Here is a 22,869-nt window from a genome sequence, read left to right as displayed (position 1 = left end):
TGTACATCTTTTTTCCTGATGAATATATTTGTTCACTGAAGCTAAGTAGCAAAATATATTTATTTTCCTTACCTCTGTGTAAAAAATAGTTTGGAATTTGAAGAAAATAAAATTTAATTTAATTTTAATAATTTAATTACTTTTAATGACAAAATTTGATTCAGTCAAAAATTAAGACATCAGAGTTATACAATTAGCAAATTTGGAGCTGTTTAAAAAGAACAGGTCAGGGAGTGGGGACATAGAGATGGTCTTCACTTCTCACATTTCAGGCACACAGTCGTATACGAGAGGTAGTGAAGCCATTTACTTGTTCTGGGTCAGTAGTGATGAGCAACATCCATATTCACAGTGCTCTGTCTCCTTCAAAATGCATTTATGAATGCCTTACTATTTCATCTTTTGGTACAGTGCTGTTTTTATTTCTATTTCCATTTCAATTTACATATTCTCAAAGGTTAAATGCTTTACCCCTAAAACAGAAGCCAGTAAGTGGTTCAGTTAGCATTCAAACAAGATTTCTGATTCAAAATCATGGACTCTTTCCAACATATAACACTATCAAGAATGGCAGAGCTGCAGCAGCAGTGTTGAAATCATGAGTGAATTCTTCTTCAAAGAATATTTACTAAATAATCTCACTTAGAAAAAAATAGCAGCTGGAATAGCTGCACTGTTAACAAAATCAGCCCCATTATTTACAATGAATACAAGCAAAGTGGATGAATATTAAAATCATTGTTCCCCCTGCCGTTTTGAAAAGTTACAAAGCACATGACTGTGTTCTAGGATCAACATAGTATATGATGAACAAACTTCCCTTCCACACTCAGAAAATAGTCACTACAAATTCCTGAACATCCACAACTCCCCAGTCTCTAAACGAAAAACTCGGTATTTCATTCACCTTACAATAAACAGTATATCAGTCAGCATGGGAACCTTGAAGTTCACGGGAGAGAAATAATCAGTGCAGGGTCCCTAAGGCAGGAAACTGAGATTTGACCCAGGATTCAAACATGACAGAATCTACTTTCTTCCCTGCTTTCTCCCCTGCTTCTCTATCATGCTTGTGTCTCCTCATTTTGATGGATTTATACTCCTGATCCACAAGATTCAAGTCATTTTTCATCTATAACATCAAAATGCAAGAAACAATTTTGATTCCCTGAAGGGAGTTGATACACAGACACACACACCAGGAAGCATGGTGGTACACACCATTATTCCCAGCAGTCAGGAGACAGAGACAGGTGCCTGTGAGTTCGAGGCCAGCTTGGTCTACAAAGGGAGTTCTAGGACAGCCAACACCACACAGAGAAACCCTGACTCAAACTACACAAACACTCAGGTTTCCACTTCTGGAGATGAGGAATTGCAGACATCGTAGACATTACTGAATGTCAGGGCACCACTCTGAATGTACTAACTGTGCTTTCCGGGTCCAGTCCATGAGCCTGTTCTTTAGTGGTGGTGATTCTGAGTCACTGTTGTATGGGGAATTTCACCCTCTCATGCAGTGTCTGTCATAGTTTTGACATGATGAAACTCTCTACACAACTGAAGAATTCTCACCCAAATCCTATTCTAGAAATGTAATACACTGGCCTTCCTTTATAAAGTCATTTATACCATAATCTGTATACTCTGATTTCTAAATTTGGTGTGTGTACTCCCATGGTACATTTTTTTTAATTTTTATTTTTTTATTTTCTTTTTTAATATTAGTTACAGTTTATTCCTTTTTTTGTTGTATTTGTATTTTGTGAGGACTCCTCAGCTGCTAGAATTGATGATCACTTCTAGTGCTAAAACAAAACAAAACAAAACAAAAAGCTGTGACATTTGCAAACCACTTAATCACACATATGTTCAGTTTTACACATGAAGAAACAGATGTCCAGCAATGTCCCGCTGTCGATCTATGGCCACATCACTATTTGACCATATCGTTTTATGCATTATTGAGACAACTTTCTGTTCCATATCCCACTTTCCCCCCCAGAACTAGAGGTAAATTAATAATTATGAAATAAAGAATAGCATTAATATGAATGGAGGGGTAGCCATGCATCTAGAAGTCATGTAATGTGCTGTAACCTAGTCATTCCACTAACTTTATTTTGTTGATGAAGACAGTAGCCAAACTTAAGATCAGATTTCTGAATAGAACTCGAAGCCAGGTTGTGTGACATCAGAAGCTTCACTCCAGTCTGGCATAGCAAACATCCAAGTTATTGGTAACTTCAAAAGCAAACATCAAATGTGAATTGGAGAGACTTCCAGAAGGGGCTTCACCAAATGTGTGAGTTTCGACAGCATGGCTTGGTTTTCTAAGTTTATCCCTGGGTATAAATAGAATTTCGTCAATTAAGTTTCCCCATCTGACAGCTGTGGCAGAAGCACCATGAGGAGGCTTTGCAAGTGCAATGGCTGTCGTCTTCCTGGATGCCAACAGCACAAACTACAGTAAGCAGAGGAATGCAGGCAGAGTCTACAGACTCCCAGAGCGCATGCCTCTTTCCACAAACATGTAATTTCCTTCATGTAACTCAATTCTATGACCTCCTCCTCCACAATGTTGTATGCTGTAACTGTTGTAAGGATGTGAACCCCACTGCCGCCATTATGAGACCCAGAATAATGTATTTATTTGATCATTTATCTTAATATCTGGAGAGAAGAATTTAAACATGCAAAATCCAAGCCCTGAAGTTAGAGCACTGGATTTGTGTGATGGAGTGGAATGCATGGTTTTTTAAATGGGGTAGGCATTGATCTTTTATCCTACACGCTGGCACTAATTTATGAATGACTTTCTATGTCCAAACGCAGTTATTCCTTCTAGCCACATTATAAGTAGTCAACACCATGAGTTAAATAATGTTTTATGAGTTACACTATAAGTAGGATCAAAGGAGCTAGGTCTAAGGCAGGAACCAGAATTAAATGATTGCAGACACTTTTCACAGTAGGTAAACAGAGGGTGAATATTTCTGTGGCAAATATGCAGAAGTTTCAAGCCAAGCAAGCCCAGTCTGCAAGGAATGGAGAACAAAGAGAGACAAGGAGCCAGAGACGAAGGACACTGATAGGAAATCGAGAGCCATCCTAAATAAAAAGCCCTGAACACATTTGCAAATACATGTGATGTCAATGCCGAGCTCTCCAGTACCTAGCACATTGAGTAAAACCCTGCCCTTCACAGAACATAGCAAAGGATTGTGATGATGATAAGTCAACATCTATATTTTTATTATCCATCTATTATAAATGTGTTTTTATTTTTATACTTTATCATAATTTTGAAAAAAATATGAGTCATCAATCACTATGCTTGCTGAGAAGTTAGACCTCATTTTATTTACTCGGTGATTGTTCTATGTGCTTGCATCCTTTACACAACTTTTCTGAGCCTTCAGTCCCCCTGATGGCATGGTATTGATAACACCTAGGTAATCAGGGAGAAAAGCAGAGAGCCATATCTAGTTCAACTGTCTGAGACAGCTACAAAAGTTTTCACCTAACCACCAACCTAATATCTAATACAATAGAACCATATGTAGATGCAGCCTTCATCAGGAGAGATGAACTCACGTATAGGAAAGACAACATTCTTATCACAGTTGGGACTGAGGAGATCACACCCTAAATGCTATAATGCTATTTCCATATTTCCATTCAATCTGATTCAGCTAAAAAAAAAAAGTTGGTTTATATCAGCTACTTAAAGGAAGAAATCCTGTTTTACATATCTTTCTCTCTTATGGCAGCACACATGAACTACACATAACAAAGGCTTACTAAAATGCTTGCTGAATGGATAACTGAAGGCAAACGTTAACATTATAGAGCAGTAAGCAAATGTTTGGAAAATAATAATAAGTTAAAATTGTTTTTCCTGAAATCATCTGTATTACCCACAGCCATGACAAATAGAAGAAAAAAATTTTAATTATGGGGTGTGAGTGTGTGTGTGTGTGTGTGTGTCATTGAATGCTTACAGAGATCAAAGGCCAACTTTTGGAAGATCATTTGCTCCTTTCAGTATATGGGTCCTGGGGATTGAGTTTGTTTCATTGGCCATGGGAAGTGCTTTTGTCTTCTGAGCCATCTCAGGGTTCTCAGATACATGGGCATGTAACAATCAAAATTAAGCTCACTAGGAAGAGAGTTTCATACAATTACTTTTCGGGGCAGAATGTGGATAGGAATATGTTTGGCACAAGGTAAAGGCCTGATGGTCAGAGCTGGCAGAAGGGCCTGCAACTGACATATTATCTGGGAGTCGGTAATAAATAAATGTTTTGGCATACCTCATAAAATAGTATTGACTTTATGATAATTGATATCAAAGTGAAGCAACTGTAAACCTAAAACCTCATGCTAAAGTACCAACGTGATGTAATTTCATAGGATCTTAGAAGTAACATATGCAACACACAGACACACACATGTGCGCACACACACTTTTTCCTAGGAACCTTGTATTCAGGTAAACAAGCAGGAAGTTCCTTGTGCTTACTTTCAGGAGATGAGGAATAAACAATGCAGTTACTTCCAATATGCAAAGTAATTTTTGTAAGAGTAAGCATAAGAGTAATACAATTTAACTAGTATACAGGGTGTATGCACATGCTAATTGAAACGCAGGTGTCCACTACTTGGTAGCTTTACCCCCATCCCGATGTCCATCCTTTTGTGTTAGCACCATGACCAGGTCTCAGAATTTAATCATCTCTAAACTAAACACCTGGCTTTCAATAACTTCTCAGTTGCTTCATGAAGAATACCATTTCATACTTAAGTTGTCCCATAAATCTGTATAGAGTGCGAACAGAGACACATTCCTGGAAGAGTGTAGCGTGTTCAATGCCATGCTATTTTAATCACAAGAACTCAAAATCTACCTTAGAGGTTTTACGTTGTAATGTCCACAGAAAAGCTGTTGTTTATGTATCATTTGTTATTTCCTTGGTCATCTGTGACTTTGCACTTATAAGAAGCAAGGCTACTTCTAATTTTAGATATATGTCTGACAACCACACTGGAAGAGTTACTTCAGGAGAGTTAATTTCATGAAACTTACCATCACATTTGCAATAATGATGGAAGAAGTTTCTGCTTTACTATACCTATCAAATTACAGTGTAATAATATTCCTTTAAGAGGTAGTTGACAGTTTGCAAGGCAATTGACCTATGATAGCTCATCCAATGATAACAACCCCTCCTAGGAGCAGATGTTCTTATAACTCCTGTTCAACAGGTAAATACACTGAGGCTTAAAGGACTCTTAAGTGTGTATGGGGAGTTACTTTCTCTCAGCCTTTTGTAAAGATTATTTACCTCTAATAAAATGTAAGTCTTGTATCAGGGTATTCAACAGTATAAAAAGTCAAGGAATAAAGTCACAACAGTTTAACATGCAGAAACCTTGGTAATGGGATCACGGTGTCAGTGAAACTTTCTACTTGCTCCCAGTTTATGAGGAAGCAGTCAGGAGGTGGTTTCCAGGGGAACCCCATCAAATTCAACGTTTTAAAATCAATTGTACTTATCCAGGCTTGTTGAGGAGATCATCAGAGCCCAGACACAGATGAAAGACAGAGGTTGGTGGGGGTAGAGTTCATAGAAGGCAGAAATGTGAAGCTGTAGATAGAGAGTATGTGCAGGTGTCTAGAGCATGGAAACACAGAAATCGGGATAATGGTCTGTGGCAGAGGGTGTTATATAAAAGATTTTGGCTCATCCCTAAGAAGTATAAGAGGAACATCTTCAGCTAGTCCTCAGATTTTCACTTCCAAGATACTATGCTCTACTGGATAGAAGAGGATTGGAGATACAACCTGGTGTGTGTGTGTGTGTGAGGGAGAGAGAGAGAGAGAGAGAGAGAGAGAGAGAGAGAGAGAGAGAGAGAGAGGTGTGACTCAAAGCAGTAACTGTGCAAATGCAGAGGGGCTTGAGAAATATTAGTGATTTAACGTGGTAGGATTTCTGGGTTACATGAAGGAAACAGAGTGTGGGTGGTGATGTGAAGGGGGCATAGTTGTTGCTTCAGCAAGTGAACTTTGGGAGAGCAGAAATGACAATGCTGACTAAGGAGGGTCTCCCAGGGCCCACTTGCAGCTGGAGACCATGACTTGCAATGTTTATGCTTTGCATGGAAGAGACATTTCTCCAGCACCACTTACTTGGTCTAGGCAAACGTGTTTCCTTAAAGTCACTATAGGGAGTTGGAAAACTGATTTGAAGTAATGAAGAGAATGCATTGTTGAGTGCCAACATTTCAACCTGGGAGAGAAGGAAGTGAAGAAGAAAGAAGCTGTGAAGTCGACGCAGAAGGCAGTGGCAGCGAGGGTATATACACCACTGAAGGATGTAGGTCATCAGAACAAGGGAGAGATGAGAGTGGGAGATTTTGGGCAGGAGGGGCAACATTTGAAGCTAGGATTTCGGGACGTCCTAATGATAACATTCATCTTAGTTTGGAAGTATAAAGTGAAGCAAAGACAAACTTCATTGTAGACAAGGAAGCACCGGAACTGAATTACAGATGTTTGAAGACAGAAGACATTAAAATCACCTCAGATGCTGGGAAGACTCCCAACACAGATGGTGAGGGGACAGCAGACACAGAAGACAGTGGAGGGAGCAGGATTCCATGATCTTGGCAGGTGAAAGAGCAGAGGTTCCATACCACTGGGTAACAACAATAAGCACCTTCTAGCAAAGATGCAGGCTTCTAGTATCTGTTTCTCAGTCCAGAGGTTTCTGGGCAGCTTTCATTTAAGATCATTGTGTGGAAGGTGGTACCCAGGACAAAGTGAGGAGATAGTTAAGACTGAGCAGCAGAGGGAGACCCAAGTGAAGAACACTCTTCCCTTTGGGAAGGAAAATCTGCTGCTGACAGAAACTACAGGCGATGAGGGGTGGTAGGAATATTGGGCATAAATGGGTTGGTAAAGACTTTAAAGAGGAAACACTGAGCATCATGGAATGGAGATTGCAAACTACACTGAGTCAATACAGAGTTTTCCAGTGTAGACTTAAAGGAATAATAATAGAAATCTAAGGTGTGATTGAGTTAAAGTGGGTATAACCACTTTTCCCAAAATAGTTAGTATGCAAATCTATCTTGGGTACTGAAAGAGTGCTAGAGGTCAGAACACAGAACAGCAGAATTTAGAGTCATTTTTCCTCTCTCCGAGAGCTGTTTGAAGACAGTTCTAAATGCCTCAGAGAGTTTCACAGGTGGTCAGGACAGATAAACAATAGGAGGAGATGAACTCCTTTCGTCAGAGTGACAAGGAATACACCATCTCTTTTCATCTCAGCAAACAAGTGAGATCTCCTTTTATCCAAAGACATGAGCCACATGAAACATGAGTGGGCAGCTCATCAGCCAATATTTCTGTGCTCCTCAATTCACTGATACCTGGAATGTGAAGAATCCGGGAGTCAAAAGAGTCATTATCTTAATTGAAAAGATGTACAGTGGGTTGTAGATGAAAACTGATGAGAACCTGACCCCCCCCCCAAATAGACGAAGTGTAACAAAACCATATAAAAGTAAGTTTGAAAACATGCATCTATGGGAATAGCTGACATATAGACGGTCTCTGCCCACTCTCCTGGCAGCACACAGGAAACACTGTAAATCCCAGTTAGTGAGAAACTGATTAATACAGGAATGCTGAGCAATGGGCAAATAAACCATCTGAAGATGGATAAAGGGCATGTGGATCTGAAAGGGCAAAATTAATCCACTTAGTCCTCAAGCTTATCACAGGTGTGCTACAGATTCTGCAGACTTGTGTTTGTTATCTAGCTCTTCCTACCTTTACAGGATGGATGCCATTTACTCCTAACCTTAGAAGCTTTATTGTATTGGTCACCAGTTATTGTGAAGGGAGAAAGTTTATAAATGGAAAGATGTGATGGGATTTAAAAGCAAACAAACAACTACACAAAGCAAATGGGCCAAGAAGCTGAGTCAGTGTGTACGTGATGCACAAACATGAGGATCTGAATTTGTAGCCTCAGTACCCATTCAAAAAGCAGACTTGACAGGACACACCTGTATTCCCAGAAGTGTGGGGTATAGATAAGATTATACTTAACTTCTCTGCCTAGGTAGCTTATCCTAAATGGCCAGCTTCAGGCTCGGTGAGAGACCCTGTCTCAAAGAAAAAGTGAAGAAGCAACTAAGAAAGACATCCCAAAATTAACTTCTGACCTCTACATATGTCTGACAAATGACTTCACACATACCACTATGTGTATGACACCCATATACCCCCAATCACCATACATTAAGTAATTAAAATTAAGTGATCAATTTAAGCCTAAATTATATTCTTTCCTGAGATGATCTTGAATTTTAGGGAAACACCTCCATTCTGATTCATAACTGTGGTTTAGTGCTTCCAAATGAACAGTAGACCTCTTGAAAATTCACAGTAATCTACTCTGTTCCTTGTTAGACCTACGAAAAAGGAGTCTGAAGGTCTAATGATTTAGAAATGCAGAAGAAAGCTGCTGCAGGAGACATGAGCAGTTAAGTTCTCAGGACCCTTTTATGTTTCTGCCCTTGTGACCCCCAGAAACCATCTCTGTTTTTATTGGCCAAAGACATGTTTCCATATTGTTGAAAACGGATAAGAAAAAACGGTGCACAGCATTTCTTCTTCATATGTGATTTCCTCACATTGGACCAGGGGAATGCATATTCAAACTGAGAATACAGTGATGAATGATGAACAGAGAAATGATCTGACATTTAGAGAGGTAGAGGAGAGGGGAGGAAAGCTGTGTGAAGATGAGAAAACAAACAGTTAAGAGTTGTATCATTTAAACAGAGGGACCGAGTGAGCAAAAAATCAAGGAAAACTAAGAGTGCTGAACAAGAGACTGAGCTGTACATGGAAGTTACCACTTTATTTTTTCTTTGCTAAACTGATAAATCAGTAGAACAAGCATGGTGGCACATGCCTGAAATCCCAGCAGCTGGCAAAAACATCAGGGGTTCATTATCCTCAGCTACATAGTAAAGCTTGAGACCAGACTCAACTACAACAAAAACTAGGAATGTAGAAGTGGAAGTCCCAAGGAAGTAAGATTTCCCTGCACAAACAAATGAACAAATAACCAACCAACCAACAACAAAGGAAAAAGTAATTGTTTGAGAAATGTAAAATAGAAAACTTCTGAAATTAGAGTCAAAACCAGGATGAATTCGGGATTCCTGGCTAATGAATAACAAACATACACGCACACATTTATTTGCCCAAGATGGAAGAAGTATACTGAGGGAGGTTGAGGGAGAAAAAGAGAAGAAAAGGGGTTGAAGGAGGAAGGGAAAAGGGATCATAGACCGAGAGAGCGAAGGAAACACTGACAATCCCTCCTAATCCCAAATTGTAAAAGAAATTAGTATTTTGTATCTTTGAATGATTAACCTATTACACACTGTCACACAGATACACACACACACACACACACATCACATTACATAGCACTTTCAATGATTGCTTATAAATACACACACAAACACATTTACCCCGTAATATTAAAAATAGGAAAATATGTAAGAAAAAAGAGGCTAACTAAAAAAATACATTTTAAAGTAGAATGTGAAGACTATAAAACAGAAAAAAATATGGTGAGAACACAACATGTTAACAAAACCATTTAGGGACAGCAGAGAGTAGAAAAAAGTACATCTTTAACTGAACTGCTACATAATGTACCCTCAGAGTCCACGTCATGAGGTTATCTTATAGATAAGATGAGATGGTTTAATACAATAAAGAGCATTAACCTCTTCAAAGAAGGCCAAGGCAGTCCAACAAAAACTGAATGATTCTCTGGAGAGATAGTTTCCATGAGAACAGGAGATTGAAACTTCTCCATTAGGGCCAGGATCCCAAAACAACAGTACAGAGAATGTCCTTTGGGGAGACCAGAATTGCTAGTGAGAGTTCTGGCCACATTTCTTTGTCTGATAAAGGAACACCTTTTCCTAAAGGCTGTATATGACTACAGGACTGAAATAAGGAGGAGGCACCTGGACTTCTGGGTGAGCAAACCAAACTGGACAGTTTCTTCTCTTTCCCAAACCTCATTTTCTGGCATGAATTCTATTAAAAATCCCCAGACTAATAGCTCAGTGGTGTCTTTCTCCTTGGGGTCCCTTCCTGATACACGGGAAATCTGTATATTCTCTCTGTGTCCCTGTCCCCCTCTCTCTGTTCTTCTCTGTCTCTCTCCTATATAAGAATCTATAGTAATTACTTAAACCCACCTTCTTTTTTAAGAAAAGATTTATTTGTTTATTATGTGTACAATGTTCTGCCTGAATGAACACCTGCAGGTCAGAAGACAGCACCAGATATCACTATAGATGGGTGTGAGCCACCATGTGGCCCTCTGGAAGAGCAGCCAGTGTTCTTAAACTCTGAGCCAATTCTCCACTCCTAAACCCATCTTCTGAACTCTGTGAATTTCATTTTTGGAATTTGTTAGATGAGATCCTCAGAGCCATCAGGATTCCACCTCCTTTGTTCTAATACTACGGCATATGAAACAAGAATTGAATGTGCTTATTTTTGTATTTATTTCCCAAGATAAAATTTGATTTCAAAATTGTGTATCTCTTTCCACAGTTGAGGCACCAATGACCACATTAAATTCATGTAAGCTAAAATGTATCAAAGTTCTGATGTGGGATTCACAATAGTAAATTTTAAATTAAATTATTATTTTTAATATTAGTTACAGTTTATTAACTTTGCATCCCTGCTGTATCCCACTTCCTCATTCCCTCCCAATCCCACCCTCATTCCTCATCTTCTTCCTGTACCTTTCAAAGTCCACTGATAAGAGAGAACCTCCTCCCCTTTCATCTGACCCTAGCTTATCAGGTACCTTCAGGCCTGGCTGTAAAGTCCTCCTCTGTGGCCTAGCAGGGCTGCTCTTCCCTCAGGTGGGGCGGAAGGGGAAAAGATCATGTTAGAAATAGTCCCTGTTCCTCTTGCTAGGGTATCCACTTGGATACTGAGCTACCATGGGCTACATCTGAGCAGGAGTTCTAGGTTATATCCATACATGGTCCTTGGTTGGAGATACAGTCTCACAAAAGACCCCTCTGCCCAGATATATTTGGTCCTTGTGGAGCTCCTGCCCTCTCCAGGTCATACTAACTCCCCCTTCTTTCATATGATTCCCTGTACTCTGCCAAAGTTTTGGTTATGAGTCCCAGTATCTGCTTTGATACACTGCTAGGTAGAGGCTTTCAGAGGCCCTCAGTGCTAGGCTCCTGTCTTGTGAAAAGCTTCTGTAAAGCAAAAGACACTATTGTCAGAACAAAAACGTCAGCCTACAGACTGGGAAAAAATCTTCACCAACCGTATATCTGACAGAGGGTTGATATCTAGAATATATAAAGAACTAAAGAAGTTAAAAAGCAGCAAATCAAGCAATCCATTAAAAAATGGGGTACAGAGTTAACAGAGAATTCTCTGTAGAGGAATATAGAATGGCAGAGAAACACTTAAAGAAATGTTCAATGTCCTTAGCCATCAGGGAGATGCAAATCAAAACAACCCTGAGATTTCACCTTACACCAACCAGAATGGCCAAGATCAAAAACTCAAGTGACAACTCATGCTGGAGAGACTGTGGAGAAAGGGGAACCCTCCTCTATTGCTGGTGGGAATGTAGACGTGTACAACCACTCTGGAAATCAATCTGGTGCTTTCTCAGCCAATTAGGAATAGCGCTTCCTCAAGATCCAGCCATACCACTCCTAGGCATATATCCAAAAGATGCTCAAGTACACAACAAGGACATTTGCTCAACTATGTTTGTAGCAGCTTTATCATAATACCCAGAACCTGGAAACAACCCATTGTCCATCAACGGAGGAAAGGATACAGAAATTTTGGTACATTTACACAATGAAATGCTACTCTGCCATTAAAAACAAGGAAATCATGAAATTTGCAGGCAAATTGTGGGATCTAGAAAAGATCATCCTGAGTGAGGATCTCAGAAGCAGAAAGACACACATGGTATATACTCACTTATATGTGGATACTAGACCTATAAGATAGAATAAACATGCTAAAATCTGTACACCTAAAGAAGCTAATCAAGAAGGAGAACCCGGGGTAAGATGATCCATCCTCACTCAGAAAGACAAACAGAATAGACATTGGAAGAAGGAGAAAACAAGAAACAGGAGAGGAGCCTACCACAGAAGGCCTCTGAAAGACTCTACCCAGCAGTGTATCAAAGCAGATGCTGAAACTCATAACCAAACTTTGGGCAGAGTGCAGGGAATCATATGAAAGAAGGAAGAGATAATAAGACCTGGAGAGGGCAAGAGCTCCACAAGGAGAGCAACAGAACCAAAAAAATCTGGGCAGAGGGGTCTTTTTTGAGACTGATACTCCAACCAAGGACCCTTCATGGATATAACCTAGAACCCTGCACAGTTGTAGCCCATGGTAGCTCAGTATCCAAGTGGATTCCCTAGTAAGGGGAACAGGGATTGTCTCTGACATGAACTCAGTGGCTGGTTCTTTGACCACCCCCCTATGAGGGGGGAGCAGCCTTGCCAGTCCACAGAGGAGGACAATGCAGCCAGTCCTCATGAGACCTGATAAGCCAGGGTCAGATGGAAGGGGAAGAAGACTTTCCCTAACAATGGACTTGGAGAAAAGCATGGGAGGAGATGAGGGAGGGAGAGTGGGATTGGGAAGGAATGAGGGAGGGGGCTATAGCTGGTATACAAAGTGAATAAACTGTAATTAATATAAAAAATAAAATTAAATTAAATTTTAATTAATTAATTTAATTAATTTAATTAAATTGTAATTTAATTAATAAATGCCTCAGTTTCCCTATAAAGAAAAATGTGTTCTAGTTATTAATAGTATATATATGATAAGATGGGTTCATGTGCTTCCAATTATGTACCACTTAATACCAATAAGTCAGTACAAGGGAGGCAAGTTAAGGTTTCATTATTGCCTTACCAATTGAAAAATGACTAGACTAATCAATGAATTATTCAGTAAATTAATCTGATGGTGTTAATGCACAGTTTTAGCTAATTAATTTTCTTCAACCTGAGATTGATGGCTTATGACTGCACTTCATGAATTTAAGCAAGTTACTTAACTTTACCATTTATTTCCTTAAACTTCCAAAATGAGTCCTGCCACAGGCATACCACTCTTTTACTAAATATATAGCTTGTCTTCAAAAGTATATTTTTGTCAAGAAAAACGTGAGCATCATAGCAGAAGATTGTCCATTATTAAAGCTTTTAGAAATCCCTATATGTCTGTAAGTTAAAGTTTACATATGTAGGAATCTCAGTGAAAGTATTAATACTTCCATCAGGACTCCTGAGAGTGTCAGCTCACAACTCTTTCCATGCCCAAAGAAAAGGAACCAATACCCTACTTAAAAATACGATCATCCAAAGATTCACTTGTCACTCATCCAGAAAAGCCCTTTTCATTAGAACCTGCACATATGTATGGAATGTCTATGATCTTCTCTTTCCTCTTCAATAAGGTATTTTGGATCAGTATTTGTATTTTGTAAATGACAAAGTCATAGCTTAAAAACCCCACTGTGGTTTCTTTCTAGCTCTCTGGCCACCTTGGCAGCTGACCTTGGTAGGGGATTGTCCTGCACCTAAGGCAGAAAGATGGTGGCCACAAAGAAGACAAAAATGTCTCTAGAGCCGATCAATTCTGGACTCCAACTTGTTATGAAAAATGGGAAGTATGTGCTGGGATACAAACAGACTTAGAAGATGATCAGGTAAGGCAAAGCAAAATTGGTTATCATCACCAACAACTGCCCAGCTTTGAGGAAATCTGAAATAGAAGTCTATGCCATGTTGGCTAAAACTGGTGTCCATCACTACAGTGGCAATAATAATGAATTGGGCACATTGTGTGGAAAATACTACAGAGTATGCACACTGGCTATCATTGACCCAGATGATTCTGATGTTATTAGGAGCATGCCAGAAGAGACTGGTGAAAAGTAAACCAGCAAACTTATCCTTTAATAAAACTTTGCCAGAGCTAAAAAAAAAAAATCATTTTCTCTCATCTAACTGCCACATGTTTTAAAGGGGTTCGTTCTAACTCTCTCCATGGGTTTCTTCAGGGGCAGGTCATGCTTCTTCTATATATTGCTTCAAAGTGAGAGGAATGAAATATATTTTAGGTGGCAGGTGATATGAAGACCCCATGTAAACCACAATGAGCCAAGTTCTTCCTTTCTGAAATAAGCAGGTTGAAGTGCCTGTTCCTACAATACACAATAATTGTTTTTCTTTCAGATATTCTCTTTCTTCAGATGCTGTTTTATGAATCTTTGCAATCAACTGGAAAGTGGGTAAGTCTCAAGTTTGCCATTTCAGTGATTGCATAATCAATTGAGAATCATTGCCTGAACCAGGAAAGTAAGCTAACAATTGGAGCAATAATGACATGAAATAAAAGGAAGAAGAGGTAAGCAAGTGCGCGTATATTTTTGGAATCCTGATGCAAAGCAGGAGATTGAGCTAGGCAGGCGAAGAAAGGAGGTAAAGTTGGATTTCACCTGTCATGCTTGTGGATCATTCAAAATAAATACAGACATTAATTCAGAGTGTAAAAATGATGTTTGATGGGTGGGGAACAGTAGCACAGCAGCACATCAGTGCCAACCAGCACCATTCTAGCATTTGGAAATGATCTTTGGGAAACAATCAGGATGTGTGGGTCAGTCAGGCACATTTCCTACATGAAAACAGAAAAACATTCTATTGTAATGGAAAAAGAAAGGCCAATCTGGCACTCTCTCAGACAGCTAGGAATAGCGCTTCCTCAAGATCCAACCATACCACTCCTAGGCATACATCCAAAAGAGGCTCAAGTACACAATAAGGACATTTGCTCAACCATGTTTGTAGCAGCTTTATTTGTAAAAGCCAGAAGCTGGAAACAGCCCAGATGCCCCTCACCTGAAGAATGGATGCAGAAATTGTGGTACATCTACACAATGGAGTATTACTCTGCAATGAAAAATAAGGAAATCATGAAATTTGCAGGTAAATGGTGGGACCTGGAAAGAATCATCCTGAGTGAGCTGTCCCAGAAGCAGAAAGACACACATGGTATAAACTCACTCATATAGACATATAACATAGGATAAACCTACTAAAATCTGTACATCTAAAGAAAATAATCAAGAGAGAGGATCCTGACTAAAATGCTCAATCCCCATACTGAAAGGCAAAGAGGATGGATATCAGAAGAAGAAGAAAACAGGAAACAACCTAGAAACGTGCCACAGAGGGCCTCTGAAAGGCTCTACCCTGCAGACTATCAAAGCAGATGCTGAGACTTATGGCCAACTGTTGGGCAGAGTGCATGGAATCTTATGTAAGAAGTGGGAAACAGTAAGAGCTGGAGAACTCTTACAGGAACTCCACAAGGAGAGCAACAGAAACAAAATTTGAACACAGGGGTCTTCCCAGAGACTCATTCTCCAACCAAGTACCAGGCATGGAGATAACCTAGAACCCCTGCACAGATGTAGTCTATAGCAGTTTAGTGTCCAAGTGTGTTCCATAGTAATGGGAAGAGGGACTGCCTCTGACATAATCTGATTGGCTTGCTCTTGATCACCCCCCTGAGGGGAGAACAGCCTTATCAGGCCACAGAAGATGACAATGCAGCCACTCCTGATGAGATCTGATAGACAAAGATCAGAAGGAAGGAGAGGAGATCCTCCCTTATCAGTGCACTTGGGGAGGGGCATACGTGAAGAAGGGGGAGGGAGGGTGGGACCAGGAGGGGAGGACGGAGGGGCTTATAGGGGATACAAAGTGAATAAAGTTTAATTAATAAAAAAAAAAGGCAGGAAAAGTCAGAATGTTAAGTTCTGATACTTATATATTTATCCTTTCTCTACACTTCAATTTTGTTGTCCGTAAGGAGAACACTCACTTCATAGTGTTGTGTGTCAATGAAATGTTACAAAGCTGAGAAGCACCAGTGGACACTCAGGTGTTCAGTCAAGTGGCCCTGTAGACCCCAAGTCATTAGAGGGAGAGAGAGTTCAGCTGCATGTGCCCAGGGCATCTACTGAAAAGACATATCTCCAAGACAACCATAGAAACATGTTTTCAAGACTCCCAGACAGAGAGCTTGCTTTACAATTTCTCCAAAAAGATTTTGTTTCTGAAAGTGTACTCTCTTGACTTCTTCCTATAGGAAGTCAGGATTCTACTACTTTAAATAATAGATAGGTTAATCTACAATTTGCTCCATCCTAATTTTTTTCAGTAGAAAAGATGCCAACCACAAAGAGAATGTTCAAGCACATTTATCATAAAAATTTGTAGACTAATCTGCTTTATATTGTAGACACATTTAAGTAGACATTAAGTACTCATTGAACCAGATATTTGTTAGGAGATGAACGAAAATATATAACTTACAAATTTATGTGTAGCATATATAAAAACTATTTACTAGAAGTCTTGGTTTTTCTCCATTGTTTCTATGTAAGGAACTAAATAGCTCTATTAACACAGCAACATTTATTGAAACATATTATAAGTCTTACAGTAAACTGTCAAAATTATCTCCTTGCACAGCCCTCCAGGACAGGTGACATGACATTACCACTTTGTTTCAAGAAGATGATAACTAAAACATATTTATGTTTTAATTTAATTTTGTTAAGTAGCATTGCATTTATTGAAAGTTAAGTAACTGAGAAACTTAAATCAATCCCACTGAAATCAGGGACAAGGCAAGTCTGCCCACTCTCTCCGCATCTCTTCAGCATAGTACCTGAAGTCCTAGCCAGAGCAATAAGACAATTAAAGGAGATTAAGGGGATATAAATCAGAAAGGAAGAAGTCAAAGTATCACTCTTCAAAGATGATATGATAGTATATATGAGTGACCCCAAAAATTCTACCAGAGAACTCTTTCAGCTGATAAATGCCTTCAACGAAGTGGTTGGATAAAAAATTAACTAAAAAAAAAAAAAAATCAGCAGCCCTCCTGTTGAGGAGAATATTAATTCACACAGCCAGTTCTAAAGGACAGATTCTAAAGAAGAATGAATACCAACTATAAATGGCATATAAGAAGGAAAAAATGAATCATAAGGGCTTTGAAAATGGAACAATTTGCTGACCAAAGATATTTCTTTACATTAAGTTATAACTATTGCCAAATACTTTTGCAACCAAACACAACTATTCCACTCATTTCTTTCTTTAAACCGGCCTGTACAGAGAGATATCACCCGAGGATTTCCATAAATTAGCATCCATTCAACACTGAGCTGAACATGGCTGCAAGTCCTAGTCCCAAAGGGAAATAGTTGTATGACTTTGAGAAAATTACTTACTACACTTTCCAAACCTATTCCCTCAAATATTAATTTAAGAACAATAATCCCATCATATACTTAGCCAAATGCTAAATATGCAGCAAGTGATGCATTATATATATATATATATATACATAACATGTATGTTCTCATGTGTGTTGTGCATTTTAATGTATGTGTAAGATGTTATTAATTATTAATATAGCACATTATTATATCACATATATTCATCAAGGGATGAAATATTAATGTTTATCCATTACTGAAATTCAATTCTTAGTTGGCTGAGATAAAACAATTTACAATGTGTAACTTAGGATCACATCTTTATGAGACTGTGGTTTTTCTTTCTTCTCATAAATAAGAGCTATTGGAATGTCAATGACTAGAAATAGATTAAGACTTCACTAGAAGTGACAGAAATCACACAAAATCTGTTCTACTATGCAGGAACAGAGTTAGAATATTGTGACAACTAAATTATGAAATCATGAGTTAATTTAAAACACACTATTTTGAATGAAAATTGAGTGACTGTTTAAATGATTTCATTTCGAAACAAATTTTATTCCACACCATCCACACACACACACACACACACACACACACACACACACTCATTCACTCACACACACACACACACACACACACAAACACACATCTACCTTACTTTTGATTAACCCACCTGTGCCTAAGAATGGTGCAATCCAGAGTTAGTTAAACTCATCATCAACAAAACATCAGCAGCACAGAAATGGGTAACATTAAGAAGGCAGCCAGATCTGATCATGCTGCTGAGATGTGAGGGCAATGATGGACGGAGCTGTATGTGAAGAGCTGCAAGTGTCTGCACTCTTCCAATCATGTTTCTTTTCATGTCCCACCTTAGTAAACACAGGAGGCTTTATTCTGAGCTGCTCCGTGATGAAAAGAGACTCACAGTCTTCACATCTTACATTGGTGACAGGTGTAGCAACAGAGGCAATAAAGCACTCAATGCTTTCATATCAGGACCTTAAAGTTCTGAAGAATGATTTAAAATCCCGTCAAAGAATTTATCTTATTACAGCAATAATTACATGGATTCTACTCAAGCACTCAGATGAAAAGAAAGCAGGAAGGTCAAGTATACAATGGAATGCTGCTAATTTACCAAGCAATTCAGAATCGTAGGTAATTAATAACTGCTTAGTACTTAGTAACATCACTATATGTAAGAGACTATATAGTACTTTAGATATTAGAATAAAAGAATTACAGGGGCATCTTTGTATTTTCATCAAATTACTTAAGTTCCTTGAATATAGTCTTGTCCTCATTTCTTTCTTCTTAGACTTTATTTTTGGCTAGCCATAGCTGCAACCAAAGCCCCCAACTTGACTAAAAAGCAGTTAGCATTGCTTAGCTATTGCTAAATACCTTTTGTGTGTCTGTAGGTATTGTGTACATACAAAAGACACTGAAGCACCAACTTCTCCTTTCTCTGCTTCCAGATGTGAGCAGCTCTCTTTTTTATGCCTGTCCTACTCTGATGAGCTCATACCTTCAAACTATGCTTTATACACACTCCTCTTAAGCGGCTTTTAGAGGTTAGTCCAGACTCAGCGCACATGTCTCCTGAAAGGTTGATGACTTAAAAGTGTCATCTCACGTTGTTTCTTTAGGCTTAAGTAAAACAGTAAGTGAAAATACGCACACATTAGTAAGGACTGTATTTTTATTGTTCTTTATGTCTACAGTGCTGTTTTACCATGTCCCAGCTACTAACCTAATATGAACTCAAATGATCCTTGGTAAAGTCTTTCTTATATTACCAAGCATATCAGACAAATGCTTCCGAGGAAGGGATGGAGAAGCACTACAGAAAGAAAGGAACAGTGATAGCAGAAAAATAAATCAACAAGACACAGAATAACCGAGTCTGGGTTGGAGACTGGGGAGGTCTGTATCTCTTTTCCTAGATCCTGACAATATATTTAAAATCAGAAGATGTGAAACTTCTGGGAGAGGCAAGGTGGAGCACTTTCAGTTTCATGTTAAAAAATTGTTCTCTCCTAGATAGAAAAATACAGTTAGGGTGAAATGCAGAAGCAACATGGCCTAAGAGCACCTCAGACTTGTGTTTCTTAATACCCTCAGCATCGGCTCAAGTGAGTCGGACGATAGTCTCTTGTGCTCTCTCAGGATGCACCATGTTAGACAACCCAGCAGCTAATGCTTCTGAATCCACATTAATCTGCTACATAGAGGACTGATAAGCCAAAAATGCAGAAACAGGCTTCACGGTTTTTATAGTCACCTAACATACCTTGTATAAAGGACAGATAAAGAAAAAAAAAATGTGCATTAGCTCAGGAAAAAAAATGGGTTCAAAAAATTAAGTATTAAAATAATTTTCAAGAAGGTGAATCAGAATTAAAATACTTAAAAACAGATCCGTTCACATGAAGACTTGTAATCACAGAACTACTAAAACAGAGAGTAGTAAGTTGTGTCATCCTACAATGCAACTAACTGAAAACACACCAGTCAAAGAAGGTGCGCACGCACATGAATAACACAATGAAAGATCTAGCAGCAAAAAATTGGCTAAATTACCATGCTGTATTAACAAAGATCTGAAACTAGGCGTGAAGGAAAAGAAACACTAAATTTTAAAAACATCTCCTGCAAGGATAATTTTCCTAACTGTCAGAAAATAAGGCATGATGAAATAGAGATCTTCGTTGTAAAATAAATTAGGAACCAAAATTTTAAATGGCAACTGCTATCCACCAATTGATAAAGAAAGGCAGATGATAGTGGAGGAGAAATAGGATCATAAGAGAGGTACAAAATGAAATGATAAATAAAGACTGGGGAAGAAAAATAATGCACATAAATTAAAAATAAAAATAAGGAAAAGAGTATGATCAAAATATATTATATATATATTTATATTTATATTATACAATACTATATATATATTCTTAAAGTATTTCACACATCAGCAGACAAGCTCAAAGGAGAAAGCTAACAGATAATGAAATCACTGTTGGATAAGCTGGTCCTATGGGGAATGTGGGATGGATGGAACAGAGAGCAGCAGTAATAGTTGATTACATGCAAAACTCAAGATATATTTTAAAAGATAGAATTTGATTGCATTTTGGTCCAGATGCAATAGGTGTTAGAGATGAGAATACAACTAGAAATTAGGAGTATTTCACAAGGCAAATGGAAAAAGAAATAAATTATATAATGATTTAGGAATGAAACTAAAATGTTTATATTTGTTTGCCTTTACATCTGTGTCTATCTGTATGTATACAACTTTGTCCACCTCAACAAAGAAAGCAATTTTCAATGGTCCATGTACTAAATTTTTCAGTAGAATTGAAAATTTTTCAGTAGAATGATATTTTAAAGCCATATTCTCAGTAAAAATGCAAAAAAATTAAAAAATGTATGTATATGTATAAGAAAATATATTTTTAAATTTTATTTATTACAATATGTTTACTTTTTCATTATTTTTTAAATTATACTTTATTTACTTTGTATCCCCTCTCTAGTTCCCTCCCTCCTCCCCTCCCAATCACTCCCTTCCTCCCTCTTCTCCACACACTCCCCTCCCCAAGTCCACTGGTAGAGGAGGGTTTCTTTTTCTTCCTCTGATCCTAGTCTGTTAGGTCTCATCAGGAATGGCTGCATTGTCTTCCTCTGTGTCCCCAGCTGGGATACAAAGTGAATACATTGTAATAAATAAAAAAATAATTAATTTAAAACTATGTAAAGTAATAAAATTCCTGAACTTCTGATTTTAAAGTTTAAATAATTTGCCAAAATAAAAGCCCTATTATAATTTATAAAGGCATTCTTATTTGAGTTGAATATTTGACTTTGTTGTTATTATACTATGTGGTTACAAAGCTTTTATCTCATTGATCTCACAAATAACCAAAAGGTAAATATTTCATTATGAATTGTACGTGACGAATTGTAGAGAGGTAAAGTGTCTTCACTATCCTATCATCTGTTTCACCACAATCAAATGACTATCAAAAACTAAATCATAGATCTAATGTTTGAAATACCATGTAAGAAGGATTGAAAATCTAAGAAAAGCAAAAGGAAAGGATGGGCAGGAGAAGGAAGGGCAAAAGGAAGTGAGGGAAGGAAGAGAGAGTGAGAGGGGAGAGAGAAGGAGAGAGGAGAGAGAGATAGGTCAGTAACTGAAGAAATTACATTAAGAAGATAAATTAAAATCTCTGAGGGATATTAAAAAGAAATTAATAAGTAATGTGTTTTAAAATTTTATACCAAAACAAAATGATTACAAATGTTCTAATTCACAAAATTATGCCAAAATTTATCAATAATGGATGAGTAAAGCAATTAAAATGAGAGAAAAAGTGAGCAATTTGGGAAATAATTACTATAATCAGGTTATAATTATCTGATAAAAGTGTGTTTTTATTACATAATCAACACAAAAATCTATAATTTCCTAAAATATGCATAAATATGAATAGTAAAATTATCTTGGAATACACTACTATAACACTTAAACCACTAAGCATCTTCCCAGCATAATATTTAAGTTTTTACAGGTAATTGTTGCTGTTGTTTATAAACATATTTACATGAAGAGCCATTGAAACATTTAATACAGTGGTCATTTTTATTCTATATAAACTTTCTATAAGGTGAGAGAGGGCACTGATTAATTTCATATATCCAATAAAACTTTCATCTAAGTATGGGCTAATATTACTCAAAATTTAATAAAAAAGCTTTAACTTAATTTGTATTTGAAGTTTAAGTAAAATCGCAGCAAATGAAATTCAACAGTTTATTAAAAGTAACATCATAGCAATTACAGTTGCAGTATTTTCTCAGTATGATACCACATAACCTTAAACCAAACCCCAACACCATGTTACTATTTAGAGAAAAGTGAATTCTTCTGAAACTCTATCAGGATGACTGTTTGAATCTAACTGAGCATTACAGTACTTCCCTCTCATTCAGTTTCATTTTCAAAACTTGCAAGTCTTTTCAGACAATCATGTTCTGAAAATATTAATGGAAAATGCAAGAAAAAAATTGCAAATTTTAAGTAATTTTTTATCCTTTTGTCTGGGACAATGGTGTGCTTACTTTATTTTATTTTATTATTTGTCTTTGTAGTGAATCAGTGACTACAACTAATTTATAGTCTGGACTTTGTCATTGGTATTTATAAACAGGAAAATAGACAGTGTTTGGTCTTATCTGGGGTTTGGACTGTATTGCTACAGAGAAGAGGGAACTACTGTATTATAAAGCATCCAGAAAGAGCATTCTAAAATATGTTAAAATATAAAAATTGTATGCATTCATTATGAAACAAAAATCCATGTTTCATTAATGGAGAATAAGATGCTGCCGTCTTATCTTCAGATATTCAGGAACTTTACAT

The 22,869-nt window shown here is 37.7% G+C and overlaps 2 protein-coding genes across 4 annotated transcripts in view; one reads left to right on the top strand and one right to left on the bottom strand.

Moving 5' to 3' along the window:
* Chrm2 (cholinergic receptor muscarinic 2) overlaps window positions 1-22,869 on the bottom strand; it is a 164,253-nt gene that overhangs the window by 108,524 nt on the left and 32,860 nt on the right. The gene's annotated exons all lie outside the window — the stretch shown is intronic.
* Window positions 13,726-14,073, top strand: LOC110557977 (large ribosomal subunit protein eL30-like). Its single transcript, XM_021652649.1, is given in 1 exon segment — window positions 13,726-14,073. A coding segment is annotated over 1 exon segment (348 nt).

Source organism: Meriones unguiculatus, chromosome 3 (genome assembly GCF_030254825.1).
Source record: "Meriones unguiculatus strain TT.TT164.6M chromosome 3, Bangor_MerUng_6.1, whole genome shotgun sequence".
Classification (NCBI taxonomy): domain Eukaryota; kingdom Metazoa; phylum Chordata; class Mammalia; order Rodentia; family Muridae; genus Meriones; species Meriones unguiculatus.
Note: the sequence above shows the minus strand (reverse complement) of the source record. Positions and strands in the feature narration are given on the sequence as shown.